A 27,310-nucleotide genomic window follows, 5' to 3' on the forward strand; every position below is an offset into this window, starting at 1 on the left:
CTACACTTCCGACAATGCAGCAACCCCGCCCCCCCATTACTGTGTTGGTGACATCATCCGCAGACATGGGGTCAACTTCCACATGTATGCGGATGACACGCAACTCTACCTCTCTGCCTCCGCCCTTGACTCTAGGACCACTGTTGTGCTGACAGAACGTCTGTCAGGCATCAAGTCCTGGATGAGAGCTAACTTTCTACAGTTCAACGTCAACAAGACCGAGGCGCTCCTGATTGGCTCACGTCAGCGCCTCCTCACCTCAGGCGCTGACAGAATCACCATCCATGGTTGCACACTCCACCTTGCTAAGCCAGTCGGGAACCTTGGGGTCTTGTTTGACCCTCAACTATCCTTTCTACATCTGCGCCATGTCCCGCTCTGCCTTCTCCCACCTCCGCAACGTCACTCGGCTCTGACACTGTCTCACACCGCAGGCCGTTGAAACCCTCATACACGCTTTCATTACATCGAGGCTTGACTGTGCAAACTCATTGCTTGTCAGCCTCCCCAACTCTTCCCTCCACAGGCTGCAGATCATCCAAAACTCTGCAGCCCGTATGCTCTTCCACACTAGGCTCCGCGACCCTATCACCACCATCCTTGCCCAGCTCCACTGGCTTCCCATCACACAGAGGATACAGTTCAAGATCCTTCAAAGCCTTCCATGGTTTTGCTCCACCCTACCTCTGCGACCTCCTAACCCCTACCATTCTGGTCGCTCCCTCCGCTCAGCGGGCACGGCCTGCTTCATGTACCCCGCCTTGCTCGCCCCACTATTGGAGGGCGGTCCTTCCGCCACTCTGCCCCCACCCTCTGGAACTCAATCCCGCAGTCCCTCTCTCAACCCCTCTCTTGCCACCTTCAAGACCCATTTCGAGACCCTCCTCTTCAACCGTGCTTTCGATCTCCCTGCTTCCCCCCCCTGCCCTCCACCCCACCACTACCCTCAGCTCGGGTCCATAACTCTGTCAGTTCAGCGCCTTGGGACGTCCTGCCGACGTGAAAGGCGCTTTACAAATGTAATTTTGTTGTTGTTATTGGAGTAAATATAACCATCTAATCCCTATCCAAATATTTATCCAATTATTTATTGAACGATTTAATTGACAAAGCATTTGTTACTTTACTAGGGTTCTACTAGTTAACTTGTAGAACCTAAATTTGTTAAACTTCTAAACTTGTCAGAGGAAAAACTATTTTTCTAATCTTTTGTTCTGTGGCTCTCACCTTCTCAACTCACAGTTCATGATGAACAGTCTCCTTCAAAGCCCATCTCAAGATCTTGCTCTTTGACAGTGCCTTCACTGTCATCCCCCACCTCCACTACCATTGCCCTCCACACCTTTTGACTCTAACCTCCAGCTCTGGTGCCACTGTCCAACACTTTGGGATGTATTCCCGATTCAATCTGTTGTTCTACTGCTAGTGTAATGACTCTTTTTAAAACCTAACAGGGCAGCCAAAGTACACAGAGCTAGGTGCCACATACAGCCATGAAGTGAGTGACCAATTGTTAGTGATCTGTGTCTCGTGATTTTCACAGTTCTTTTTTGAAGGAGTTAATAGTGCCTGTTTTATTTGGGATACTATGTAATTTATTACTCTGTAGTGGAAAATTACTTTACTTAATGGTCAAGTGCTCATAAAATAGCCTCCTTATACCTAATTCATCTCATTGTTTTAAAGATCTGGTTTATTTCCCTTTCTGTGTTTTATAATGGAAGTTAGAAAATAATGTTTTTATAATGTTCAGTTCTACAAGCCAATCCTCATAACGTATAATTGTGTCCAGGTATCATCATTGTTGCTCCTCTATAACTACCTGAGATGTTTCAATATTCTTTCCCAAAAACACACCCATAACTGGATCTAATTTGCAATATTTCTTAATAAGGAATCCCATTAGAATTCCTGCCGAACCACAGAAACTTCTCCAGGAATAGATTGTATTGGAAAAAAGCTCCTGCAGATCAGCATGATCTCCAATTAATTGCATATTGGATAAAACAGCATATTCCATTTATTCTAGGTACTGAAAATTCACTATTTGTTTGTATAGTATTGCACTGCACTCACATGCATATGGGATAGCCAGGCGATTTCATTTGTATCTGTGCAATCAGTTCAGATAATTGCATTGTTTGATGAATTGACTTACCAGTGAACTTTACAATATGTTAAAATAAATTCTTTAGACAAAGTCAAACACCCTTAGAATCAAACCTAGTACTTGAGCAGTTTTACTGACAGCAGATTTACATTGCCTTGAAACCTTGAGTAATTTATCAATACTCACATCCAAATCTTTTTTCTATCCTTGGAAAGGCATTTGCCAGGTTATTTTTATTTCTTACATTTCAGTATACAGTGATTGTTCGAGGAAAATAATTTATCCTATGTTTTTCCTCAAATTTTTTACTCCCAATATCTGGTACAATGGGGCTAAAATGCTGTCAATGTCAGAATAACCTCACATATAATGACCTTAGTGCAAGGTGGTCTCACTCAGTTTTCCTCTCTGCCAGTTGCAGTATAACTGTAGCCTGGGCAACATTCATTTTCTAAAAAAAAATTAAATGGCCTCCTGTACTGCCATTCGATTTTCTTGATTGAAAAGAGCTGACAGGACAGAAATCAATCAGAAAAAAAAACATATCAGCAGTAAATCACACTCTGTGCGTGTGTTTGAGTGTACATCATGGAGCTGTCACTCATCTCCTCCCCCAAAGCCACGCAGGAGACCAGCAAAACTCTGCCCACAGCTCAGCAAAAATAGTGCCTTGCACTTTTACTGTATCGCCAATATAACAGCAGCAATACAAATGATGGAACCATCCTTCCACTACAACCAATGGGGAGATATATTTTAATTCTACGAGCTCCTATTTTTTTCATGAATCTTTCTATTTCTTCGAGGTCACTGTCGATCAGCTGTCATTACATTCAGTAGTGAGTCAATAAAGTGGGTTGTTTCCTTTTTTTTTACTTAAGTAAATTAAGTGTGTTGAGGCAATATTTATAAATGTCACCACCAGAGAATTTAATATATATACTGTACACACACAATATATAATATAGGCTGCCGTGTTCCTCTACAAACTCACAGTCACTACACTTCACAGTGATTCCTCTGAAGTGCTTTGAGATGTCTCAATGACCTGAAACCGTGCCTTATCAAATGCAAAGATTATATCCCGCTGCAATTATTTAAATATCAGTTAATGTATTGGGTAATGCTAAATTAAAGTAGTTATTACCCTCAGCTTGTATTCAATTGTGGTAATGAATTTCTCTTGATTTTGAAAAACACTACTGGGTTGTTTCAGTCTGTGAGCATGGTGGATATTTATGCCCAATTTACACAACCTCAACATGACTCAGGCAATGAACTGCAATATGAATCAACAGATCACTGCCTAATGATTTCTGACAAGCGCTACGGTAACAGGACTATGTCCAGGCTGGGAAGCCGCATGTCATGATGTAGTGGAGTCAGCTCACTAGGTGCTGAAGCGCAGGTGGTGACATGGTGAATTAGTAGCTAGACACCTTCAGATGCAGCACTTAAAGCCACAAAAAAGCCTTGTATGACCCTAGAGGTATAAGAAAGAATCTGAAATGAAACTATTACCAGTAAATTATGCATAAGAAATGATGTGTGTTAACCCTTTGCTCTTCAAGCTTTCTTTCTCCAAGGAGCCTAAATCTATTGGTCAATTCCCACTTTGAACAGAAAAGATTCACCATATAATAAACATTATCCAATAAATGACAATATTGGGAATCATAAGTCCAATACCTATGCAGTATAGAAAGAGCCATGTTTTATACAATAAAACATCATCTTGGATTGCAACGACTATTTACATAATATAAGTTTGATTCCTCTGTTAGAATGTTACATTTATTTCTGTCCTAACTTGCCCAGGCTGAGGTGGATAAAGGATTTGTCTCAATCGCTTACTTAGTTGTTCATCATAGAGCCCCATGTAAAAAAAATAAATAATTTAAATCAAACGCCCTGAAAAATAATTTACTATTGAATCAAATCCTAAAGCAGTTGTAAGCAAAATAACAATAAACAAAATGTGAATCATTTCTATACTGAGCATGAAGTTGTGTTATTATTGCTGCTAAGCTTTACGATTAATACATGTCTCAAAACATTTCAAAAGTAATTTCTATCAAGTAACTGCATTTGGAGGCAAATCCAGCTCAGCAGGTCTCACAAACACCCATCAAGTGATTGAGTTTATTCAGAGATTGTTGGCAGGAGACTGGGAGACACCAACTTTTTTTTTCAGCTTCATGGGATCTTTAACTTCCTTCTGAGTAGGTAGATGTGACCTTGGTTTAGATGTCAGTCTATCGTAGTTGGTAGCACTCATCTCTGAATCAGAAGGTTGTGGGTTCAGGCCCCATGTTGGGACTTTGAACTCAAAGCTTCCGCACATGCTCCAATGCAGTGGTTGGGTTGTGTTGCATTGTCAGAGGTGCCATCCTTCAGATGAGATGTTAAAACAAGGTCTTGTTTGCTTGTTCATTTGGATGTTAAAATATGCCACTGCACAATTCATAAGAGAATTGTGAGTTTCTCACAGTGAAGGGAGAAGGGAGTTTCTCCTGATGTCCTGGCCAACAACTCATCAGATAAAGCGCATTCCATGGCTGTTTGTGGGACTTTGCTGTATCCAAATTGGCGGTGGCATTTGCGTTCAAAATAAACAATCACTCCACTAACAATAAATCTCGTGAAGCCCTCACAAAAATTTGGTATGAACTGCAGTTAAACAATGATGGCAAGTTTCTACAGTTATCCAGTTTTAAATGCCAGAGAGAATAAAGCTGCTTATGCTAATTGTACCATCTAAACTCTTCCCTCAGTAAGTGAACACAGGTCTATAACTGGTAATTAGAATATGAACAAAAAGGCTTCATAACTTACAAAGCTTTACTTTGTTTCTTTTTAACAATGTAGTTTAGTACTCCGAGCTTTCAAAGAGTCCATGTCCCAGCTGCGTGACATGGGAGTCCACATTTAAAATTAAAATGTCCTTTATTCCTCATCTCACAAAATCTTTTTTTATGTGCAATATTACTTTCCTTGTTGCCAGGGAGGGCAATTTTCCTTCAACAACTGTGCTGTGTCTAGACATTTGTTCTTTGCACGCCAGTGGAAATAAAGAAGGGGAATATTAGACGCAAGTTTAAATATTAACACAATTGTGCACAATCCATCCCAGGCTAATAAATACGTAGAGTAAGGAATCATTCGGAAAAGGAGGGTCACAGTTTTGTTTGATTAATGTTCCTGAAACCTGGTTAGGTTTCCATTGAAGTTTAAACACCAATCCTTCTGGCTGGATTTATCCACACCAATGACTTCAAGAATTATTGATTGGACAATCTGTTCCTCCCTGGAGGCATGCTGCTTTCTCCACTGATGGGTCTCCAACCTGTAGCTTTGGCGTTCCTGGAGAGTCAGGCTAGCTTATCTTTGGCTTGTCTCTTCAGGTCATCGCACTTCTGTTTTAATATCCTGCACTGCCCTTAGAAAGGTAGTTACACAACTGAATTCCTGAGTGATTACTGCCAATATTTTTTTTAAACTGGGACAACAAAAGCAAGGCCATGGGAGCAATGTTAATGTCCTGCAATGATCCATCTTGTTTACAGTTCTGATCGCTAAATAATTAATTTGCTATGCTACATTTAAAATTAGCAGATCATAATAACATTTGATTTTGCTCACAAAATATACGGTCAATTCACTTTACAGTATATTCTGTGAAGTGCTTTGACACATCTTAATGACGTTATAATTTCCACTTCAACCCCAAATTTTCATTGGTGCTTTATAAATGCATTTAAGGGTGACTTTAAGTGAACCATACAATTACATGAAAAGGCTTAACAAGGCCTTTTGAAGCAATGGACTCTACTTGGAGCATAGCTATGCAGACTTGGAAAATCTAGAGTTAAATCTCTGGTCTGTGTTGAATCATCCACTTTCAACCAGGGTAGCACTAGGGACATTACAATTAGCCTCAGCTGTGAAAAATTAACAACAACTTGCACTTAAATACATTAACACCTTCCACATACAATGAAGCGCTTTGAGAAGTCCTTCCGATGTGAAAAGGCACTATACCAAATGCAAGGTTTTTTTAACATCTCAAAGCACTTCATAGAGATGGGAGAACTAAGGCAAATTTAAGAGTATTTACTAAATACATGTATTCTACATGCTCCCCCTTGGTGACATCATCCGCAGACATGGAGTTAACTTCCACATGTATGCGGATGACACCCAACTCTACCTTTCCTCCTCTACTCTCAACTCCACGACCACCGATGTCCTGACAGCTGCCTGTCCGACATCGAGTCCTGGACGAGAGACAACTTTCTTCAGCTCAATGTGCGAAAAACCGAGGCCCTCCTGATTGGCTCACGTCAGCGCCTCCGCACCTCAGGCGCTGACACCATCAGCATCCAAGGCTGCACTCTCCACCTCTCAAAGCCAGTCAGGAACCTCGGCGTTTTGTTCGACCCTGAGCTGTCCTTTCTCCCTCACATCCGCACCACAACTGGCACCGCCTTCCATCACCTCCGGAACATCGCCAGACTATGCACTACCTCACCCCTCACGCTGCTGAAACCCTGGTTCACGCCTTTGTCACCTCAAGGCTGGACTATGGGAACTCTCTCCTCGCCGGCCTTCCCGCCACCTCCCTCCACAAGCTGCAGGTCATTCAGAACTCTGCAGCTCGTGTACTGTCCCGCACCAGGCTTCGGACCACATCACTCCCACCCTCGCTCGCCTCCACTGGCTCCCCATCCCCCAGAGGATTGATTTCAAGATCCTCATCCTCACCTACAAGGCCATTCACGGCCTGCTCCCTCCTACCTCTCCAACCTACTATCCCCCTACCTACCTACCCGTACCCTCCGTTCCTCTGGCTCCGGTCTGCTCCACGTCCCCCGCCCCAACTGCCCTACCATCGGTGGTCGGGCCTTCAGCCTCTCAGCCCCCAGGCTCTGGAACTCCATCCCCAGTGCCTTCGCCGCTTCCTCCCTTTCCTCCTTCAAGGCCGGTCTCAAAACCTTTCTCTTTGACCGAGCCTTCAGCTCCCCTCTCGACTCTCTTCCCCCTCCTCGCTCCCTCCCTTCCCTCCCCTCATCCTGACCATTTCCCCCCTCCTCGCTCCCTCCCTTCCCTCCCCTCACCCTGACCATTTCCCCCCTGCTCGGGTCATGACCCAACTGTGCAGCGCCTTGGGACGTCCTCCTGACGTGAAAGGCGCTTTATAAATGGAATCTTGTTGTTGTTGAATCTTGTTGTTAAATATGTGGGCAAAGAGATCCATTTTTAAGAGGGTTTTGAAGGAAGGGAAATATGAAGCGCAAGACTAGAAATTTTGGAGAGTTCCAGGGCGTAGGAATGTAGTAACTGAAGCTTGACAATGGGATGAAGGGAGTGAGGAACATGCAGTAGCCCAGAATTGGCAGGAGAATAAGGTTTTTAGTCAATCCAGGTGTTTTTCCACAATGCTTAAGATTATTCAAACCAACAACAAACAACATGGACTGACGGTTCCATATATGCCACCTACACATAGAAATGATCTATGTCGGAAATAGAAAGGCATTCTCTCCCTGATGAGATGCATCCTGTTTATCTAATTCCAGTCACTGAGGATAGCGAAGTGGGCAATAGGGTACTGCTGAATTTTAACCAGTTAAAATCACGTAGCTTGTCATTAAGAGCGCTATCTGGCAAGGCTATCCACTGCATGTCTAATTATGACTGGTTGGGGCTTTGGCTTGTAGGGTAAACGGAAGTGCAGTGGGAAGAATCTGTGCCTCCCGTCTGTCAATCCAAATCCCGACAACAAGCCATGCTGGCTGGTCTGCCATCTTTAGTACTTTGGAGGGGATCCACCCGGCTCATGAACTGGACTACCGAAACCGCCACAGAGGACTGATTTAATTCTGACATTCCGATTCCAAGAACACCAACTTGAAGACAGTTCAGCTCCAAGGAAATCCTGCTTACTGACTCTTAAAGGAGGACAGTCACCAGCAAGGAGATTGTATGGTTGGGAAGGAACAGACTATAATGATAGATAAAGGTCAGTCAAAGATCTTGAAATTGATTTGCTGGTGGTAAATAATAATAATAATAATCCTTGCATTTGATATAGCGCTTTTCACGTCGGGAGGACGTCCCAAAGCGCTTCACAGAACACACTGTAAAGTGAATTGACTGTATATTTGTGGGCGAACGCAGCAGCCAATTGCGCACAACCCTGTCCCACAAACAGTCGTAGATTGAAAATGATCAATTTATTATTGTTTTTGGTTTTTCGAGGGATTATTATTAGGCGTGTGGAGTAAGGAAACTTGCCCAAGGTTTCGCCCTGACCTGCCTGGAATTGAACCCAGGTGTCTTGCTTGCAAGGCAAGTGCTCTAACCACTGAGCTACAGGACTCCACAAATAGGGGTAATAGAAGGATTGAAGAAGAGAATACAGGCCACAGAGTTTTTGATGAATTAGGGCTTGCTGAGGGTGGAGCTTCAGAGATCAACAAAGAAAAAAATGGAGAAATCTAACTTGGAGGTGATGAAAGCATGGATGATCAAGATTGAGATGGAAACACATAATGCTCCAGAGATGGAAGAAATCTGTTTTAGTCTTGGGGAGGGGAGTGGGGGTGGCAGTGGTTTGAAGCAGAGCTGGGAGTCAAGCAGAATGCTATATAGGCTCAGTTAGCTCGGTCAAGCCTCCAGGGAAATTGATGTGAAGCAAGAAGCAAGTCGACACTGGTGAGAACCAAGCAACATAGCTTCAGTTTCCCTGATCTTAATGTTAAAGAAGTTAGGGATCACCCAACACAGCAATAGACCTAGAATTAATGGAAGTACAAAAGTAGAACTGGATGGCATCAGCACACTTGTGGAAACTGACATTTCTACCGTGGATTGTGTTCCAAGGGAAAACACAGATAACATTGTTTACAGAAGAAAAAAATCAGCCACTGTTCCTGCTCCTGACTGCTGTCTGTAGCTTTACTCCAAAAAGTACATATTTGAGGATGTGGGTAAAGGACATGATCGAGCTCAGGCTGATAACCTTGCAGTTAATTAGCCAAGTGACACTTACCGTCAATGCTCACACAATAATAGTGGTCCCTTGGGCAAAGAGGGTACCTGTGGAATCACACCCAAAAGGGGGGAAAAAAAGTCAAAAAAGGAGAGAAAATCTTTGCTAACACTAATTAGCAAACTATTTTAATCATAGAATAAGATGGTAACAGAAGTAAAAAGCTTGCAGCAAATATTAGCAAAAATAAAAAAACATGATATCCCATATTAAAGAGAATGTTATGAAATATTTACATAGCCTTGTAAATACATATTTACATAACAGTCTGATTTAAATTCCCGATTTATCATTTTCTCCACTGGTATTTTTTCCCTCACTAACATATTATGATGAGTTTATTTGTGAAAGGATTTAGTGAGTTCTACTCCACGACTATTAAATATTTTTGTGTTTTTTTTTAATAACAGCGGAATTAAATCACATGAAAATCTTTCACAAACTTCAGACCACAAAAATAATGTGGGCATTGTATTTATTTTCAATTTCTAACTTGGCTCTATTTCCACTCTTCCAGATGTATGTACAGAATGGAATTGCATTTAGTTGGCATCCATGCGCAAAATGATTTTCCTACCAGATTTTTTTCCGTGGGGTTGGGGGAGGCAACAAGGACGGGTGCCATGAAAATAAATATATTAACAATCAAATGAGAAGAGGAGTGGCAGCTGCTGCACAAGCAGATGCATCGCGATCTTAGGTGCTGGTCATCCCTCTGCCTTTGATTCTTTACAGGAACACCATGTGCTTGAAAGGTAACTTGCACATTAACCCAACGCCTATCACCCCCAAAATAAGGAAAAAAAGAATCAAAAAAGGAGAGAAAATCATTGAGAAAAAAACATCCTTTCGCTTAACACCAAATAGCAAACTATTTTGTTCGTGGAGTAGGATGGTAACAGACATATACAATTTGCTGCAAATATCAAAAATAAAAAAAATTAAAATCACATATTAAAGGGAATGTAATGAAATATTTACATTTGCTGACAGTTCTGAACCAAATGTCACCTACAGAATTTTGAAAGTGTGCAAATTCCTCTCTCCCCTTCACTATTGATACTTTTTTTTTAAGAGAAAAAGTTAAGAGTAGGTAATACAGAATATATCTTTTGTACGTTGAGATTTCTCTGTTTCAGAGTTCAGGAGTCATAATAATAATCCTTGCATTTAGTATAGCACCTTATCATGTCTTTGAGACATTTTAAATTAAAGAGTAAATGTGTTCCCTTCCCATCATTCAACCTCAGTAATAATATTTGAAACATAAATCAGGGCAGAGTTTTTGAAACGCACATCAAGAGTTTTGCTGCAACCTTGCATCTAAACGGGCTGGTAGGAAACAAGGCAGTTGAACAAGTTCTTGCTTTTCTGCTGAGTTTTAACGATTAGCTTCCTAGGGCCTGTGCTCACGGGAGTGCAAGTGGATAAAATTTTCACCTATGAGAAGACAATATTTACCTGTTTATACTGTACAAGGAGCTGTTGCCCAATCTGGAGAATATTAAGGTACTAGTATCCTGTCACTGGTTGACATATTCCTTATTGTTCTGTAGCCCACTTGTTTTCACACTAGATCCAGGTAACCAATGTTATATTTAAAAGGCTCTTAGGCTAGGGTTTATCCACTTTTCACGGAGATGTTACTGAGCTGAATAAATAGATTAAATGAACAAACTAAGCAGTCTAAACAATTTTCGGTGCCTGCTGATAGTTTGCTATTTTTTTTTAAAACCACACAGCCTTCCCACTAGAGTTTTAGTCTGACAATAAACAAGTTTAATACTTCATCTAATCCCAGCCAGAAGGTAAGTCTAACCTCAAGCTTTTGCAGATGTTCACATCCAATAATCTATCCATAATTGATGAAACAGGGAGGTCAGATGTAATGGCTGCTACTATTTCAGCAACAAATAAATGGTTATTGACAAAACAAGCCAGTGTGGCGCTGAACGCAATGCCGTGACAAGCAGGAAACCAGCAGAGACAGAGCAGTAAGGGAAGGGGTGCTCAGCCTTTCAGGTGGAGAATCCTGGATATATTTCTATACTCTTTTGGCATGAAGCTACCACAGTGACTTGGAGGAAATTGGGAGTGCAAGGGAATATGAATGATACAAGGAGCCCAGGAGAGAAACAAGAGGAGTACAAAGGCAGGAGACCGGTGAGTTTAAACGCAGAGATATTCAGAGCTTCATTTTGAGAACAGTGCTCTGGTCCAGATGTCTGCCTTACTTTTATCTCACAGCAACATCTATGGCAATATACCCGCTTGTCAAGTTTCAGTATCCTCTTAAGACCCTGAAATCATAGCATATGCATGTGCACACTTCAACACCAACACCTATCTACAATCAGGGCTCCATTAGTGAGCTGCCGAATACAGTAAATACAGTACCTCTATTCTCAGATTAAAAAGTTTCTTTTTTAAACATTAATAGAATTGTACATGAAAAAGAATTGGAAACGCATGTTTTCTTTTGAGCACAACACACACTAGAATGAAATACCTAAGGAATCGTCTGAGATACAACGATCGAGAAGCATTTCAAATCTAAAATATTTGCTTAAAGATAAAAGAAATATCGGAACACGATAAAAATGTGAACACATGCCAATGTTTGTAATTACACACTTATTTTTTAATGCATTTCATTTGCAATTATTATATTGAATTATACGATTCAAAAATCCTCAGTTAAAAGGGGTTCAGAAATTAGGGCAAAAACATGCTTTACCATAACCTGAAAATCTCACACACGGGGCATGATGCAGTGGATTCAATTTTGACTTGATTTATAAAGGATAAAAGAACAAATGACAGTATTTTCTGCATTACAGAAACAAATGCCACAGCAGGATTAACCCTCACAGGCATGTAGGCTGTCTCAGTAGCAGGTGCTGCTTTAAACTATGGCTTTAAAGATTTTTTTTAAAAAAATCCCTTTTTCTTTTTCAGTACATTGTGTCAATTTCACGTTTCCCATCTTGGACGAGTTTATAAAGTTCTGAATGTGTTATGTTATGTTCTGAATGGCATGCTATTTGAGTAAAATTAAGAATGTTTGTCCATTAATGTAAAAACTAATCATTCCTGCCATTGCGCTTGTTTGTGTGTGCTGTGATCTGACATTTCAACCCTCAATTTCTTTGATACAAAAATAACATCAGTGCCTCCTACCTTTTAGATTTTTCAACAAGTAACACAATTGTAGAAAGAACTATGAAATTATTCACTGTTGGATCAGAAAATTTACTTGATCTCTAACTGAATGAAGAACACACCAAGGGAAAAACTAACAGTGATTGGAAAATAATAATTTGTTAAATGTTTTAACAATCTATCACAAACAATTAATTATTTCACAGATCAAAATATTCAATTTCTTTACGTCACGAACCGCACGTCAGAGGTTTCTGGTCAACCTTTATTTGACAAATGTTGAATGCATAATTTTGAATGCACATAAATGAGTTAAATTAAAGAACACCTTCTGTGTCTCATATACAGTAGATTGGTTAGATTTTTGTTACATAATAGGATTCAGTAGCACAGGCACGCAATTCAGATGTTATTGCTGTCTGATTTAATGTTTTTTGTACTCCTCATCAAGCTAATAGGTCATAACATTAAAGAAGATATTAAAGTTTTATTTCACACCTCAAAAAAAATCACCATACACTAATATTATTTTAAGTAAAACAAAAACAACATTACTGGAGACATTATTGTTCACCGTTACATGTATAATAAGTATTTTAAGCAAAAATCCCTCCCTGATGTCCAATAGTGGCCACAAGATTATTTGTTGGTTGAATGGGAGAAACACTAATGAGGTAACAGTGGGAGGAAATGATCGTCTTTTACAGCAGCTGTTGCTGTTCGATCCCAGCTATAGTCGTCCGTAGAATGACAGCCTGAGGTGGGTGCATTACAACAGGATAAAGGAGATGAAAACTCTGATGGAAAAGCAGGGAAACAACCATTGAGACCCCAGAGCTGAGACCCCAGGAGTCTTGCGCTGTGTGGCAGGACCTCTTTAGCATGTCTCTGAGGCTTGGCCTGGCAATGAACAGCATATTACCACAAGGCAAAGCAGAGAGCTAGGAAGCTCAGTATAATGATAAGCGGGCGTCCTAAGGGAGGTAAAACTATGATCTAAGGCCTGTATACATCTGAGCTCCTCTCAGATGGAGAGACGATTTATGTATAAAAACATAAATGTAAATCTTTGGCCAGGGTTCTCAAAAAGAAAGGCATACGTGAGCTTTTACTTTTTTCCAACAAAAGACATTATCATTTAGCTTTCATTTATTTTTTGATCAAAAAATGTTTTAAACGTGTGGCTACTTTGGACGGTGCAAATACAGCGAGATTGTAGCAAAACAGTAATAGGTAATATCAATTTATACTGTAGTTATTTCCCAGCTTTCACAGGTGATCAAAATATTTACACAATAATTCAAAGTGCCAAATAAACACAAAAGGAAAATTCCATCCTACAGTATGGAAGCAGTACAAATAATCTTTAATTAAGAGCTTCATATTACTTGATATAATAAATCTAGCAAAATTATTCACAAATAATCGGAACACTGTGAGGCACCACCTTTTATACACTGACTATTTAAAAAGACACCTATAACAAATCTGATTTAAGGAGTTTACGTTGTTGAATTTGTTATTGTTACATATTTTGTTATTTTCCTTTATAATAATATCTTCATGAAGTTATTTTTGATACACATTTTATCTCTGCAAACTGAACATCAATTTTAAAAACTCAACGGGCTTAAGCGTGTGAGGATTATAGAAACATATTTGCACAGCAAAAACAAACTGTAAAGAATAAATAAAAACAGTGTTCATGGCAAGATAAATTATTGTTCTGACCTAATCGATAAAAACTATTTCATATTTTAAATTAGTCCATTTTGGGGAAAAATCAAAAACTAAATTCCAGATAAAAAGAACGTGTTTTACATACCCTCCTTGTTCTACAATTTAAATCTGGAGAACAATGTATCAAAATTGTAAACTCTTATCCATATTTTTAACTTATTAAAAGAATGTTGGAAACAAGAAAAGTGTCTTTTAGGTCTATTTATTCCATTTTCCAAATTTAAAATCTGGTAATTCCACAATGCTGTCAAATTTAAAATCAAACATATAACAATCACTGTTTTAAATCAGCAGACTTCATTGTGCTGCTGAACCTCAGATATTATAAAATAACACAATCTCTCTCTTCCCTCCACCACCCCCTAACAAATTAAAGTCACCAAACAAAATGTTCATTCAAATTTAGAAAGTCCAATCAAAAAAATTCTATGAATCAAAGATGGCATTTGTAATATGATTCATTAAGAGAGACTCAGAATCACACTAATGACTTGAGTCTGGCTCTGTTGGTAGCTCTCTTGCTTCTGAGAGAAGGTTTATAGGTTTAAGCTCCACGTCAGGACTTTGAACCGAGTACTCTACTGTACTGGAGTACAATGTTGCACGAGCTCTGACAATGCAGCCCTCCACCTGCACTGCTGCATTGTCGGAGGTGCCATTCTTAGGATGAGGTCCCTATTCAGGTCGATGTTAAAGATCCCATAGTACTATAAATAATAATAAATAAACCTTCCATTTGATACAGCCACTTATGTTTTCGAAACTTCTGAAATCGCTTCACAGAATATACTGTAAAGTGAATTGACTGTATATTTTGTGGCAAAACACAGCAGCCAATTGCGCACAGCAGTGTCCCACGAACAGTGGTGGATTGAGTGACCAAATTATTATTATTATTTTAAGGGATTATTACCCCCGGAAAAGTGATCTGCCAATCGACTGACAACCAGATACCTACTTTCTGCTAGGTAAACAGAGGTGCATGGAGTAAGGAAATTTGCCCAACGTTTCGCCCTGCCTGGGAATCAAAGCCAGGTCCTCTTGTTTGCGAGGCGAGTGCTCTAACCACTAAGCTACAGGACTCCACTCTACTATTTGAAAAACTCTTAAAAAAGAATTTTTCCCAGTGTACCAAACAACAATCTGCCAGATATATTGGTCATTCACTTCAGGGCTGGTTGTGGGATACTGCTATTTACAAACTGACTGCTGCCATCGCCTACAAAACATTGTCGTTACACTTTACAGTAAATGCTGTGAAAAGCTTTGAGATGGCTTCCCAACGTGAAAGGTCCTATGTCAAATTCAAGGCTGATTATTTTGATGGTAAATTCCGATAGTAAAAGTCAACATACAAATTGCGTAACTTGCAATTTATTTCTACCGTTCTGGAGTAGGATCACCAGTCGGCTGTGACTTACTGCTGGTTATTGAGAAGATTTCCCATTAGCTATGAGTGAAATCCATTGCAAACCATTGATTTGTGACCGAATAATTTAATTTTTCAAGATGACGTGCATTAAAAAGTGAACCATATGAAAGGGAAAGCATAATTACTCTACCCCATTAAAACTACTGTTTTACTCAAATTTAAAGCATTTATTTTCACTAAATGTATCTTAATGATTCTATGATCCAAAATCAGGGTGCATCATAGTATCAGTAGCATATTAAAACTGCAAGTGAGTTCCCTTTTCTTTTCTCCGAAACCTCTAACATCTCTCTGGGCCTGAGACTTGAATACTATTTAAATATAGTAAATTGAAAGCACAAGAAGAAAAAGTTTGCATGTAATACAAACCATTTCTAAATATAGAATTGATCATAAACATCTAAATGGACAGGGAAAAACTGAGATAAAAATACAGGCTCTATGGAAAGATAATGTGTTGAAAATGAGTAATTTGCAACCTGTAAATTGCTATGCTAAAAGTGACTAGTTTTGTGGGAAACTGAGATTTTCTAAGAGATTCAATAAGAAAATGACACCAAAAAAGGTTCAATTCCAAAGGTTGCTAAGGGGTGCACTAGGATCTCTGTTTTGCTTCCCGACTTACCTTAAGATCTTTCGGACCTTTTTTCAGCCAAACTCCTGAAAGCAAGAAGCTAGCCACAACTGCAAACCAGAAGCAATAGACTCTAATGGCTTTTGAAACTAGAACTTGTCTGTTCCCAAATTGCTTGACGTAGCCACTCAGCATTCCAGAAAGTTTTAAAACATGCAAACTCCCATTCGCCTGATTAAAAATTCATTCATTCAAATTTTAGTATCCAAAGATAAAGCACTATATTCATTTTGTGCCTACTATCCATGCATTATATAAGGAGAGAATACTCAGTTATGAGTTATGTGTCTCTCTCTAATTTAGAGAAGTTAATGTCAATAATAATAAATAATCTTATCTTGTCATTGAGCATCTCAAAGCGCTTCACTAGATATTTTGTGTGTGAAATGTGGCAGCCAATTGTGCACAGCAGTGTCCCACCAACAGCCTAAATTTATTTAGGCGAGTGCCTAAATTTATTTGTGGGATGTGTTGACCCCCTTCTCGTACTGGGTGAAACCCTCCTCCTCGTTTTGAATAATGCCATGAGATTCCTGATTTCAAAGTTATCAAGACAACTTTTTTTTTGCTGAAAAGGGTTTAAAACACTGAATAAAACAGTAGGATCCGAGAGGGAAAAAAACACGCAAGGGTCAAACAGTAACATCATACTTACTTTGATTGCTGTTTGTGGATCTCCATTAGCATGGTAAGCTAAAGCCACACGGTACGCAGCTAATCCTTCCATCTTCCTGTCGCCCCCTGGTGGACATGAATATCTAGTTATACGTGTGTACACTTGAATATCTGCACATTGCAGTTCTGAAACTTCAACACCAACAACTTAGTTTTGGTTTGCAACCAATTTAATTCAGCAGAGTAGCGTTCAATAGGCTTGAAAGCGGTTGTAGCTAGGTGTAAAACGCCAACAGAACTACACTGAAAGAATGGTTGAATGGTTCTATTACGGTCTGGGGTATCAGGGTTTATATGTTCGAACATAGCCGCAAGATGTTGTAGCATCAATACAGTGGCACTATATCAATGGGAACAGAAAGATCAGATCAGCTCCTATTTCCCTTCTTGGCCATAGGAACCCACGTCCCAAAAAGAAACATGAAAAAATATTAGATAGCTTACTTCCTCCTGCAAGCCTGTAAGAAGTGTCATTTTTTTTAAAATTGAGGTTATTTGCCCCACAGGTTCATGGAACAATGATTTAACATTTTAAGAAATGAAAGGCACTAACATGTTTAGACATCTGATCTACTGGTGTAGTGCCAGAGGATCCACTTTCACACCGTCTGTATACCCCTGCCCTCCAACTTCCCCCTCACAAAAATCTAGTAATACACTGCAAAATTAGTGTTACAGGAAATGGTGACAGGAGCAAACAGAATAAAACTCAAAATATGCTTCACTGCAAAAAGGAATTCATGTTGCAAAACTGAGGGAAAAGCATTTTTCCCCACGAGTCAAGAAACAGAATTAAGCCTGACATCTACTGCGCTAGCACCTATTTTATTACAACCTGAATCAATTCTCTTGTGCACCTTCTGGTAGTCAGTCATAAAGAAACATTAGCAGAGGCCTGCAAGCAGGTCTCCAGCTTGTGCTCTCATGCGGGGAAGATGTGTGATGTGGGAAATCTCAGGCCAAAAGCAAGAATATAACTTACAAACATCCCACCAGCCCCCAGCAAACTGGCTTTTTAAACTTTGAATTAATGCTAACGTTTAATGACAATCAGAACCAAGTGATGGTAACATAATGAATGGGTCTCAGAATTCCTCGTGTGGGTTTCATTATTGTTTTTTCCCTTGATGTTGATGTTCACAAAAAAATAAAACTTGCACCCCAGGTCAGAGCATAAGCGTAGCAGATATTCTGGAGTTTCGCACGAGTATGGGAAACAACAACCAGAAAAATAATCTGACTTTATTCTAAATTCCAATATAAAGCTACTGCTAATTATCAAACTATTATTGTATTCTTGCTTTTGAACAAGACAACGTTGGATGCATGAACTAACACCCTCACCCCAGCCATATAATCCAGTTGATGTAACCTCACACTCTCTCTCACACTCTCTCTCTCTTATTCACTCTTCTCACATTCACTCTCACACTCACTCACTCTCACACACACACTCTCTCACACACTCACTCACTCTCTCTCTCACTCTCACACATCACTCTCTCTCATGTGCTCTCTCACACACTCTCATACACACTCTCACACTCTCTATCTCACGCTCTCTGACACTCTCTCACTCTCTGACACTCTCTCTTTGTGACACTCTCTCACTCTCTCATACTCTCTTTCTAGCAAGCTCTCACGCACTCTCACTCTCTCACACACTCTCTCTCTCTTTCTCTCATACTCTCTCTCGCTCTCTCTCACAATCTCTCTCTCTAACACACACACACTCACATTCATTTTCACTCTCTCTCACATTCTCTCTCTCTCGCACTCTCACACACTCTCTCTCACTCTGTCACGCTCCCTCTCTCTGTCATGCTCCCTCTCTCTGTCTGTCACGCTCTCTGTCACACTCGCTCTCTCTCATGCTCTCTATCTCTCTCTCACATTCTCACTCTCACTCTGACACACTCGCTCGTACCCTCGCTCGCGCACACTCTCTCTTGCGCACTCTCTCTCTCTCTCTCTGTCAGTGAGTGATTCAGTGAGTGAGTCAGTCAGTGAATGAGTGAGTGAATCAGTGAGTGAGTCAGTCAATGAGTGCATGTGACATGTTGATGTGAGTCTCTGTATGTGAGAGGGAGAGTCAGGGACTGAGAGGCTGGGACACTGTGGAGCTACAATGACTTGTAACACCACACCTCACTACAATAGTCTGTTTAGATTTGTAGCCCTGTGTGTCTGTGTGTCTCTATTGTATTTTGCGTGATGTCTAATGACCACAATCTGATCTGAATAAAGGCCATTAACAATTAGTGTGGATGATCAGCTCTCTAACTTACAAATGTGTTATTAATGTGGAATAAAATAAATATCTGGCTTATTTTCGATCTTCAATATTAATCTTATTCACCAAATTTATCCATATTTTGTGTCAAAATCCCCCCTCCCCACTAATGTTTCAACAACAACAAGATTACATTTGTATGGCGCCTTTCGTGTCAGGAGGACGTCCCAAGGCCCTCTCACTCTTTTTGTAAACACAAGAAATAGACTGTAGGGTATAATGTAAAGTCCATATCAGTAACCAAATCAGTCTCAAGTTTCCTTTTACCTGATCAACTGCGGCAGTAAATCCCACTGTTTGCCCACAAGAAATGTCCTCAAGCAAACAACTACTTTAAACCTTGACACTTCTAACATGTAAAGCTATGACACCGTCCTTTTAACATGAGATTGACACCATTGATTTATGTGTTTCTTCAGACAATTTTTATTTTTTATAAAAAGTTGACAATATGTGTGTGCCAACATTTAAATTTTAAATGTCCCATCCTGGGACTTTTGCTGCAACCAATGGTCATCAAAGTATATGTTATCTTCCAGTTAAACAAAACTTATGAAGATTGTTTCAGGATTTGGAAAAAAAATCAAGAAATATAAAAAGGAGCTGAAATTGATTCTTGAAGACAGGATAGCTTTCTTGAAACACTTTCACTCACTTCATTGGAATTCAGTCTTTGAAATTGTTGGGTTAGACAGGTTAGAGAGTGTCACCCAGCACAAGAGGACACCACAGCAGGCTCCAGGACAATTCTATTTCATGACTACTGCTCAAAGAACTGTATTTTCTCTTGTGACTGGGTAGAAAGCACCAAGCTCTTTCATGATGCCAGCAATCTTTCTCAGGGACTCTAGCATTTCTGCGAGCCAAAAAAGGCTCAGATACCACACTGTGCCAGAGCATCTGTCTCAAAGTCCTCTGGAGCAAGGGAAACAGGTGTCAAGATAAAAAGAAGACTGAATGCCTCAAATCTCAAACAAAAGCAGAAGATAGTGAAAACCAAAGGGGTAGAACCTGCATCAGAACCTCGAGCACAGGTTAGTCAACGTAACAGGTGTCACCGCTTCTGAAAGCACTGTAACCAGGTACTAGGTAGGGGAGCCAGCCACCAGGTCATCCCCCAACACAGGAATCTGACTTGCATATCATATCCTTGGGTTGTTCTCCAGTGCTTCTGCTCCAACTCACAAAGGACTTGAACCATTACTAATGCGGTTCCGAAATCCTCATCACGTAGAATTGTGGCTTTTGTGTTCAAGAATTCCAGAACGCGAGGACTTTGCCGCAGCTCGAGCCGTCCGTCCGTCCATCCGTCCTGCCTGCCAGCCAATTGCTAAACCGCTGTTGCCAAAACAAATAATAGGACTTGGGGAAATTTGTAAGTTCATATCCCTGGTTATAACTTCACTGCATTTTCTACTTCTGTTCTTACGTACGAGGGTCCGGTTCATGAAATGCCCGTCATCGTTACAGTTGCCTCTGGCTTCAATTTGTTTTGCTACCTAATACAAACAAAAAAAAACCAGCAGGCTTGGCAGATGTAGTCATTGTTATTACTGTCTCCACTGCATATGCTAAAGTGCAGCCTATTTCTGGCGAAATACTGGAGGTCTTGATTCTACAAACTCAAAACAATCCTTTGACTTCCACAATTTGGGTTGAGTAAGGAGTGAGGAAATACTACTTTTTTTCCTGTAGACTTTTAACACATGCTTGGCAAGCTTCCTGACAAGTTCAATGTCGGATTTTGATGTCAACTTATACTCACTAATAAACAGGTGGAGGTGGAAGCGATAGCAACTCCTGGGTTTTTCTGAAACTCTGCAATAGAGGTAATACGCATGATACAATGCAACTTTCAACAGCTGTTTAATTTCAATCCACTTTCTAACCAGCTTTCCCTTTTGTAATATCTTTACAATCTCTCTCTCTCTTAGAACCTCAATTTAAACTTAAAAAGAAAGTGAGATCCACCAATCAAGTGCCCTGTTAGCCTAGTTCCTCCTCCCAGCGTTTTTGTGTCAAACATTCAGGAGCACTGGCACCTTCTGAGAACTTTTGAAGGTGCTGCTTACCTGACTGCTGGCTTCCTGAAACTGTTGCATATTAGTGAAAGGAGAACGGAGAATTTTTGTTCACTCAAGATACAGTAGTTGTTGGGATGTGGAATACCCTGCCATAGATTTCCTCTTGTACTTCTTCCCTGGTCCACCATAGATTTAGTCTGATTGTTGTCCAGGTCTACTTTCTCCTGTTCCAGGCACAGTGGTCTTTTGCTATTGAAGAGGAAGTCTCTTTTACATCCCCTATTGATTTTGCAGTACATTAGGGACCTCAGAAGTCCTCTACTTTGGGTAAGACCCCTGTGGCTTCAGAAAATGATACAGGAGAAGAAAAGCTTAGGGCAGGAAAGGGGATTTTACAACTAATGATGGGCGCAAATACATTTCAAATAAAACTGATGGATAACATTTTGAAACTGCACGACAACTTCAAAGATGCACTATCAATTCTCTGGAGATAAGGCTTTGGCTGGTCAGGGTTGCAGTCTGATCTTCCTGATGATGATCTTCATTCAAAGCAAATCTTCCATGTCGGGCAAAAAAACATTTCTCTGGAACAAGTTGAGGAGGTTCCTTTCTGGATCTTCCCTGGATGTTTCAGATGATGAGATTCCATTCTGTCTGTTCAAGTGGGTGTTAAAGTCCCACAGCACTTTTCAAAAAGAGAAGTCAGTTTTTCCCAGTGTGTTGGCCTAATTCCTCCGATACAATTGGTCATTCACTTCATGACTGTTTGTGGGAGATTGCTGTATGCAAATTTAATGCTGTGTTCACCTACAAATAAATAGTCACTACACCTCACAATAAATCCTGTGAAAAATTTTCTGCAACTTTTCATCATGAATACTACTGTATTACTAGACATTCAAAGCTTATCTAGCATCATAGAGAGATGGGAGAAAAATTATAAAGCTAAATTATGCTCAATGTGCATTTAAAATGTCAGTGTGTGTCGCCTCTGCAATAGAAGTTCAAATCTTTAAATGAATGGTACTTCTAAGAGAAATCTTTAAGAAACATCACTCTAGTCACATAATGACTTAAAGTCAGAAAGATCTCTTAAGGGTCAGCAGTAGAGGAATGCTAAGAGGTGTCATGAAAAGAGTCAGCTGTTTCCATCCTTTTGCATGGTACCCTTAGCATTCCTTTACCTTTGACTCTCAGAGGCCATTTAAACATCCTGCTATGAAGTCATTACTAGAGTGAATTCAAAAGAACAGTTCTAGGTTACATAGGTCCTGAGAGTGCACCTAGTACATGTGCAGATTATGTCGTTTTGATAGCATCATGAATGTTTTATAAGTCAGTATTTTTATATATAATGAAAAGGTTTGACCTACTTCAATTGGCAGAAATGCTGGATTTAACTAACGTTGGACAACCTACGGTATTACCGTGTATTGCTTTAGCCTAAAATAATAGGTCTGAACAGTACTCCAATTATAATGAATATATATGGATCACTGACCCACCTTTATCTTGGTTTTCATCTTGAATTGTGATATACAAGGAAAACTAGCATTGATTAAGGAACAATTTATGAACAATATTTTAATAAAGTCCTTATTAATTGTATATCATTCTGCTTCAGTTTGGTTTTCTATTTTTGGTTGAGATACATAAGGTTCGATTGTAAAAACAGTTTATTTAAAAGGAGATCCTTAATTGTAAGTGTAAAAGAGAGTCCAGGATAAAGTTAGTGGACAGACGCCAAATGTACTCACAAAGAGGATAAAAAAAGCTGCAAATAAGCAGAGACCTACTAAACTGTCGACTCTTCCTGCCACCACTGCAGAAGTAATGTTTCTAACCTTTATTTGCCCATAAGGTCATTTTTAGAGGTTCAACAAACATTTAATTTTCATTTTCAAAGCTTTATTCTCACCAGGATTAGTTCTTAAACGCTCACTAATGCAATAACCAGACTTGAGCGACTTGACATCTTGCAGTTTCTGGGATTATATATGCAGGAACAGTACATTAGCTCTAGCTGTCTTTGAAATTCAGGTAAAATAATCACCCAGTCAAATGCACAATGATTTTCAGTCTACTCTAGGGAGAAAAAGGGCTAGCACATAAAAAGGAGAAACCAAGAGTGTTATTTTCCACCCACCTTCCTTAGCTATTTCAAAAGCTTTTATGAGAGTTTTGATTGCCTCTCTGCGTTTGTCACATTCAAGCATTTTGTCTGCTAGCAACGTGTAAATCCTCCAGAGATTCTCACAGGCCTGTGCGTAGTGACTACAGCCATCCTCATCCTGCCACGGCTTTTCCACAGAGAGTTGATAGAATGCCTCATAATGCTCAACAGCTTTATTCAGCTGACCTGCAACACCAAAGTCATTCACAAATGTTAGCTAGATTCAATGACAGATTGCAGCTTTCAAAGATGCTTTAATTCAGACTACCTAAAGCATGTGTAATTCAGGGGACTGAAATACAAATCAGAAAATATAAGCATCGATACAGTTTGGTTATCGGCAACATGCTTTATTCAATTTATTGTAAGAAGCAATATTTCACTCATTTTTTGTGAAACAAAACCCTTTCTTTTATTTGAAACCATTTACCGTAGCAAGATATTGCAACATAGAGTATTACTCAATCATTCAGTGCAGAATTCAAAATGAATAGGCCTACTGACAAGTATAAAAAGTGTTGTGTAACAACCAAAATTTTAAGCAATCCAAACCGCAAATACAATCATGGATCATTATATTTTAAGATTTAAACTATGCTTCTTTTGCTATTACATTTGATTTGAAATATATTTGTGACAACTTAATGTCTGCATTACATTTAAAGGTTGGTAAATCTGGTTGTAAAATGATGCATTGTCTTGAGAGACACTTTACCTTATTCAGAGGAAGATATGACAATGTCAATACCAGAACCACTCTTCTTGCTATTAGAAACATTTGCTTGATCTTTGTTTCAATAAAAAAACAAAGTAAAAATATGAGAACTATATTGAATCCTCTGTTTTATAATAGATAGTTTGCCCACAAAATACAGTCACTATACTTTACAGTAATCCTGTAAAGCACTCAGGCATGAAAGGTGCGATATCAACTGCAAGGATTATTTATTACTGTACATGATTGTCCAAAATTGTCTTGGAATCCAATCTCTGCAGTTGAGTTTATGGACCAGAAAACGAGCCCGTCTGCAAACTCCTCTGCCTTTCGCCCATAAAAAAAATACAGTCGCTATATTTTGCAGTATATCCGTAGAAGTGCTTTGAGAAATCTCAAAGACTTGATAAGGCGTTATATCAAATGCAAGGATTATTATATTTTATATAAATATATTCTTTTTTAAAATATTGTTTTAACTTGCACAATAATTCCACTGGAATATAATAGTCCTAATTTTCAAACAAGAATTCAATTATTCCTTTTTAGCATATTTTCAGCTCTCTCCGTTAATGATTGGATGACACACCTCAAACTTTTTATAAAATTTGTCAAGTGTTATTTCAGGGATGGGGAAAGAGTACAATGTTTGTAACAGTTTATGACTAGCTAATCTGTAATCAAAGCAAAGCTATCACACATTGATATTAAAAAGGTGAATGCCTGTGAAGATGCTTTTCAGATGATTTCAAAACTGTGAGGTGAGAAAAATCAAGAGAATCATTCCCAAGCTACAGTCTCTGATCGCTAGAAGCTGGTTCAAGAATAACACGGAGAGCAGTTCATATTCATTGTTTCAGGTACAGACAGTGCGTAATTCAAGGAAATTTGATGGTTTAAAGAGGACTCATATCCTCCCAAAAATTGCTAGAAAGACATTCAATGACTAGTGAGGTAGTCATTTACAAAACTTAGATAATTGGAGAAATTCAGTTGAAGATATTTTAAGGTACTGCAACAACAACAATTTGCATTTATATAGTGCCCTCCATGAAGGCATTGTCTCAGAACTACAGTTACTAGATAGTTTTTCCAGCTAAATTACATGGTGATAAGCTATGTAAAACATAAAAACAGTACACAAATACAAACTTTTAATCAAACCGTGTTACATAAAAAACTGTGCTGTGTACCTTAAAAACAAAACTTGCTATAATATATTATATATATATATAGAGAGAGAAAGAGATAGAGAGAGAGAGAGGGAGACAGAGGGGGACATCTTTAAAAGAAAGAACACTTCAGTGAAAACTATGAAGAATAAAGAGCAGGACACTTCAATAAGAATGACAAAGTGGAACAGCGCAGAAGGAGAAGCAAGAGACAACACAGTGGAGATGAAAATCAGACTGGGAAGGGTCATGGAATCCCATCCTCAAAGGAAATGAAGAGTTAAATATAAAATAGGGTTTTCGACCCTTGATGAAAAATGTTTCGCTCAAATGTAAAATGTTTGAACTAAATAAACTAAATGAATTAACTGAAACAGAACTAATTTACACATATTAGATAAGGGAATTAAATGGTACACGGCACACTTTTACAACATACTATATAATATTTTAAAGGAAAACACTAATGTATTTTTATTGTGAAATTCAACCTGCATTCCAAGATTTAACCGTCAGTGCTTTTGCTGACCATTGGAGTAATTTTAATTTGTTCCTTTTAAGACTCATTTATTCGTAAATAAAAAGGGCACATTTCTTTAGAGGAAGAATGTATTCATAAACAGTTTAATAATTCATGAAAAAATCTTTGATTAATCTTAACATGATAATAAAAAGTGCTTTTATTTGGCCGTTTGTACCTTCTTATCAAAATGTTCACTTGTTTCAAATTGCCAATATTATGATGCATCACAAGTACATAACCATAAAAGCATGTCTTTCCTCGAAAACAATGACAATTTCATTCTTAACATTCGCAGAAGCAGTTGGTAACATTTTCAGAACCTGTTAATACAATTGTCAATTTTTATTTCTTTTGATTCCTGTCAATTTCAGACAATTGGCTGTATAAGCAAATGATACAGCAATACAGTCTCATTGAGATCACATTCAGATCACGATGATTGCCAAGAAAATGTAATTTCCCATAATTTCTACTTACCTCTGGCCAAATCCAGTTTACATTGATAATACTAAATTACAATACTGACATATGAGTTTATCGTCCACATATGAAGCCTTATGCAAATCTTCTTACTTTGCAACCCAAGCTAATATCAATGTCAAAGGATGGAAGGTTCATTTAATTCTAAACTGCAATTCAGACAAGTAACTTGGCACTGTTAATACGTCATCGTGTTTTACACACTATGAATAGGCTTTAAGATCCTGAAAAGTGTAATGCTTTTCCATAGTGAGATGCAAACTTCTCTTCAGATAAGCATTTTCTAGGTGAAGAGAGATTTGCATGAGGCTTCTGCCACTTTCTATGCAGACAATAAATTTGGCATGTGTTAGGCTGGTAATTTCCTTTTATCAATATGAATTGGATTTGGTCAGTGATGTGAAGAAAACACGGGAGATTACAGTTGGTTGAGAATTATCCTGGTCTGAACGTGTGGTACAAACATCCATTATAAGTGAAAACTTAATGATTGTAGTGTGAAAAAAAACAAAGAGTAAATTTATCAATCTTGGTGATATGAGTTTAATGGGAAAATTAGTCTTATTATAATTTATCAATCAGCAGAGAATGCAGCACCCTCGCTGTCAGCAAATTTTCCAATTATTGGAGAATCTACACTAATTTTATATTAAATGATTTTTCCCTTTTGTTTTCCTGATCTCTAATCATCATACACAACTCCGGCTGCCCATGTCACAAGGAGAATTAAGTTTTCTTATAGTCATTGGTTTAAATGAAATTACTGCCGTCACCCCAAGAGTTCCTGAGCATGAATATTTAAATGCTTTAAAACAGTGAATTAACAATATTTTGTACTCATAATGACTTCCCAGTTAAAAAAAAATGAATGAAAAAGTATGACAGACTGGAGACAAGTTTGTAAAGATTAAAGTCAGGATTGCTAATCAGGAACACAATACATCATCAGATTGCCCTACAAAGAAGATCAGCATATTTCAGTAGCAACCAGAAACATAATTTAACAGGATTATTTCAGGGAAGATAAGATTACACACCATCATCTCTATCCAGATTTTCTTTTGACATTGAAAACAAATGCTTCATTATAGAAATATTAAATATCCTAAGAGGATCTGAA

At 38.9% G+C, this 27,310-nt stretch overlaps 1 protein-coding gene across 1 annotated transcript in view; it reads right to left on the bottom strand.

Annotated features, from left to right (window-relative positions):
* ttc29 (tetratricopeptide repeat domain 29) overlaps positions 1 to 27,310 on the bottom strand; it is a 110,107-nt gene that overhangs the window by 47,429 nt on the left and 35,368 nt on the right. The window contains exon 5 of the mRNA XM_007899158.2: positions 16,788 to 16,873. Coding sequence (XP_007897349.1) covers positions 16,788 to 16,873 — 86 coding nt within the window. The remainder of the gene's footprint in view (positions 1 to 16,787; positions 16,874 to 27,310) is intronic.

Source organism: Callorhinchus milii, unplaced genomic scaffold, assembly GCF_018977255.1.
Source record: "Callorhinchus milii isolate IMCB2004 unplaced genomic scaffold, IMCB_Cmil_1.0 Scaffold1, whole genome shotgun sequence".
Taxonomy (NCBI): Eukaryota; Metazoa; Chordata; class Chondrichthyes; order Chimaeriformes; family Callorhinchidae; genus Callorhinchus; species Callorhinchus milii.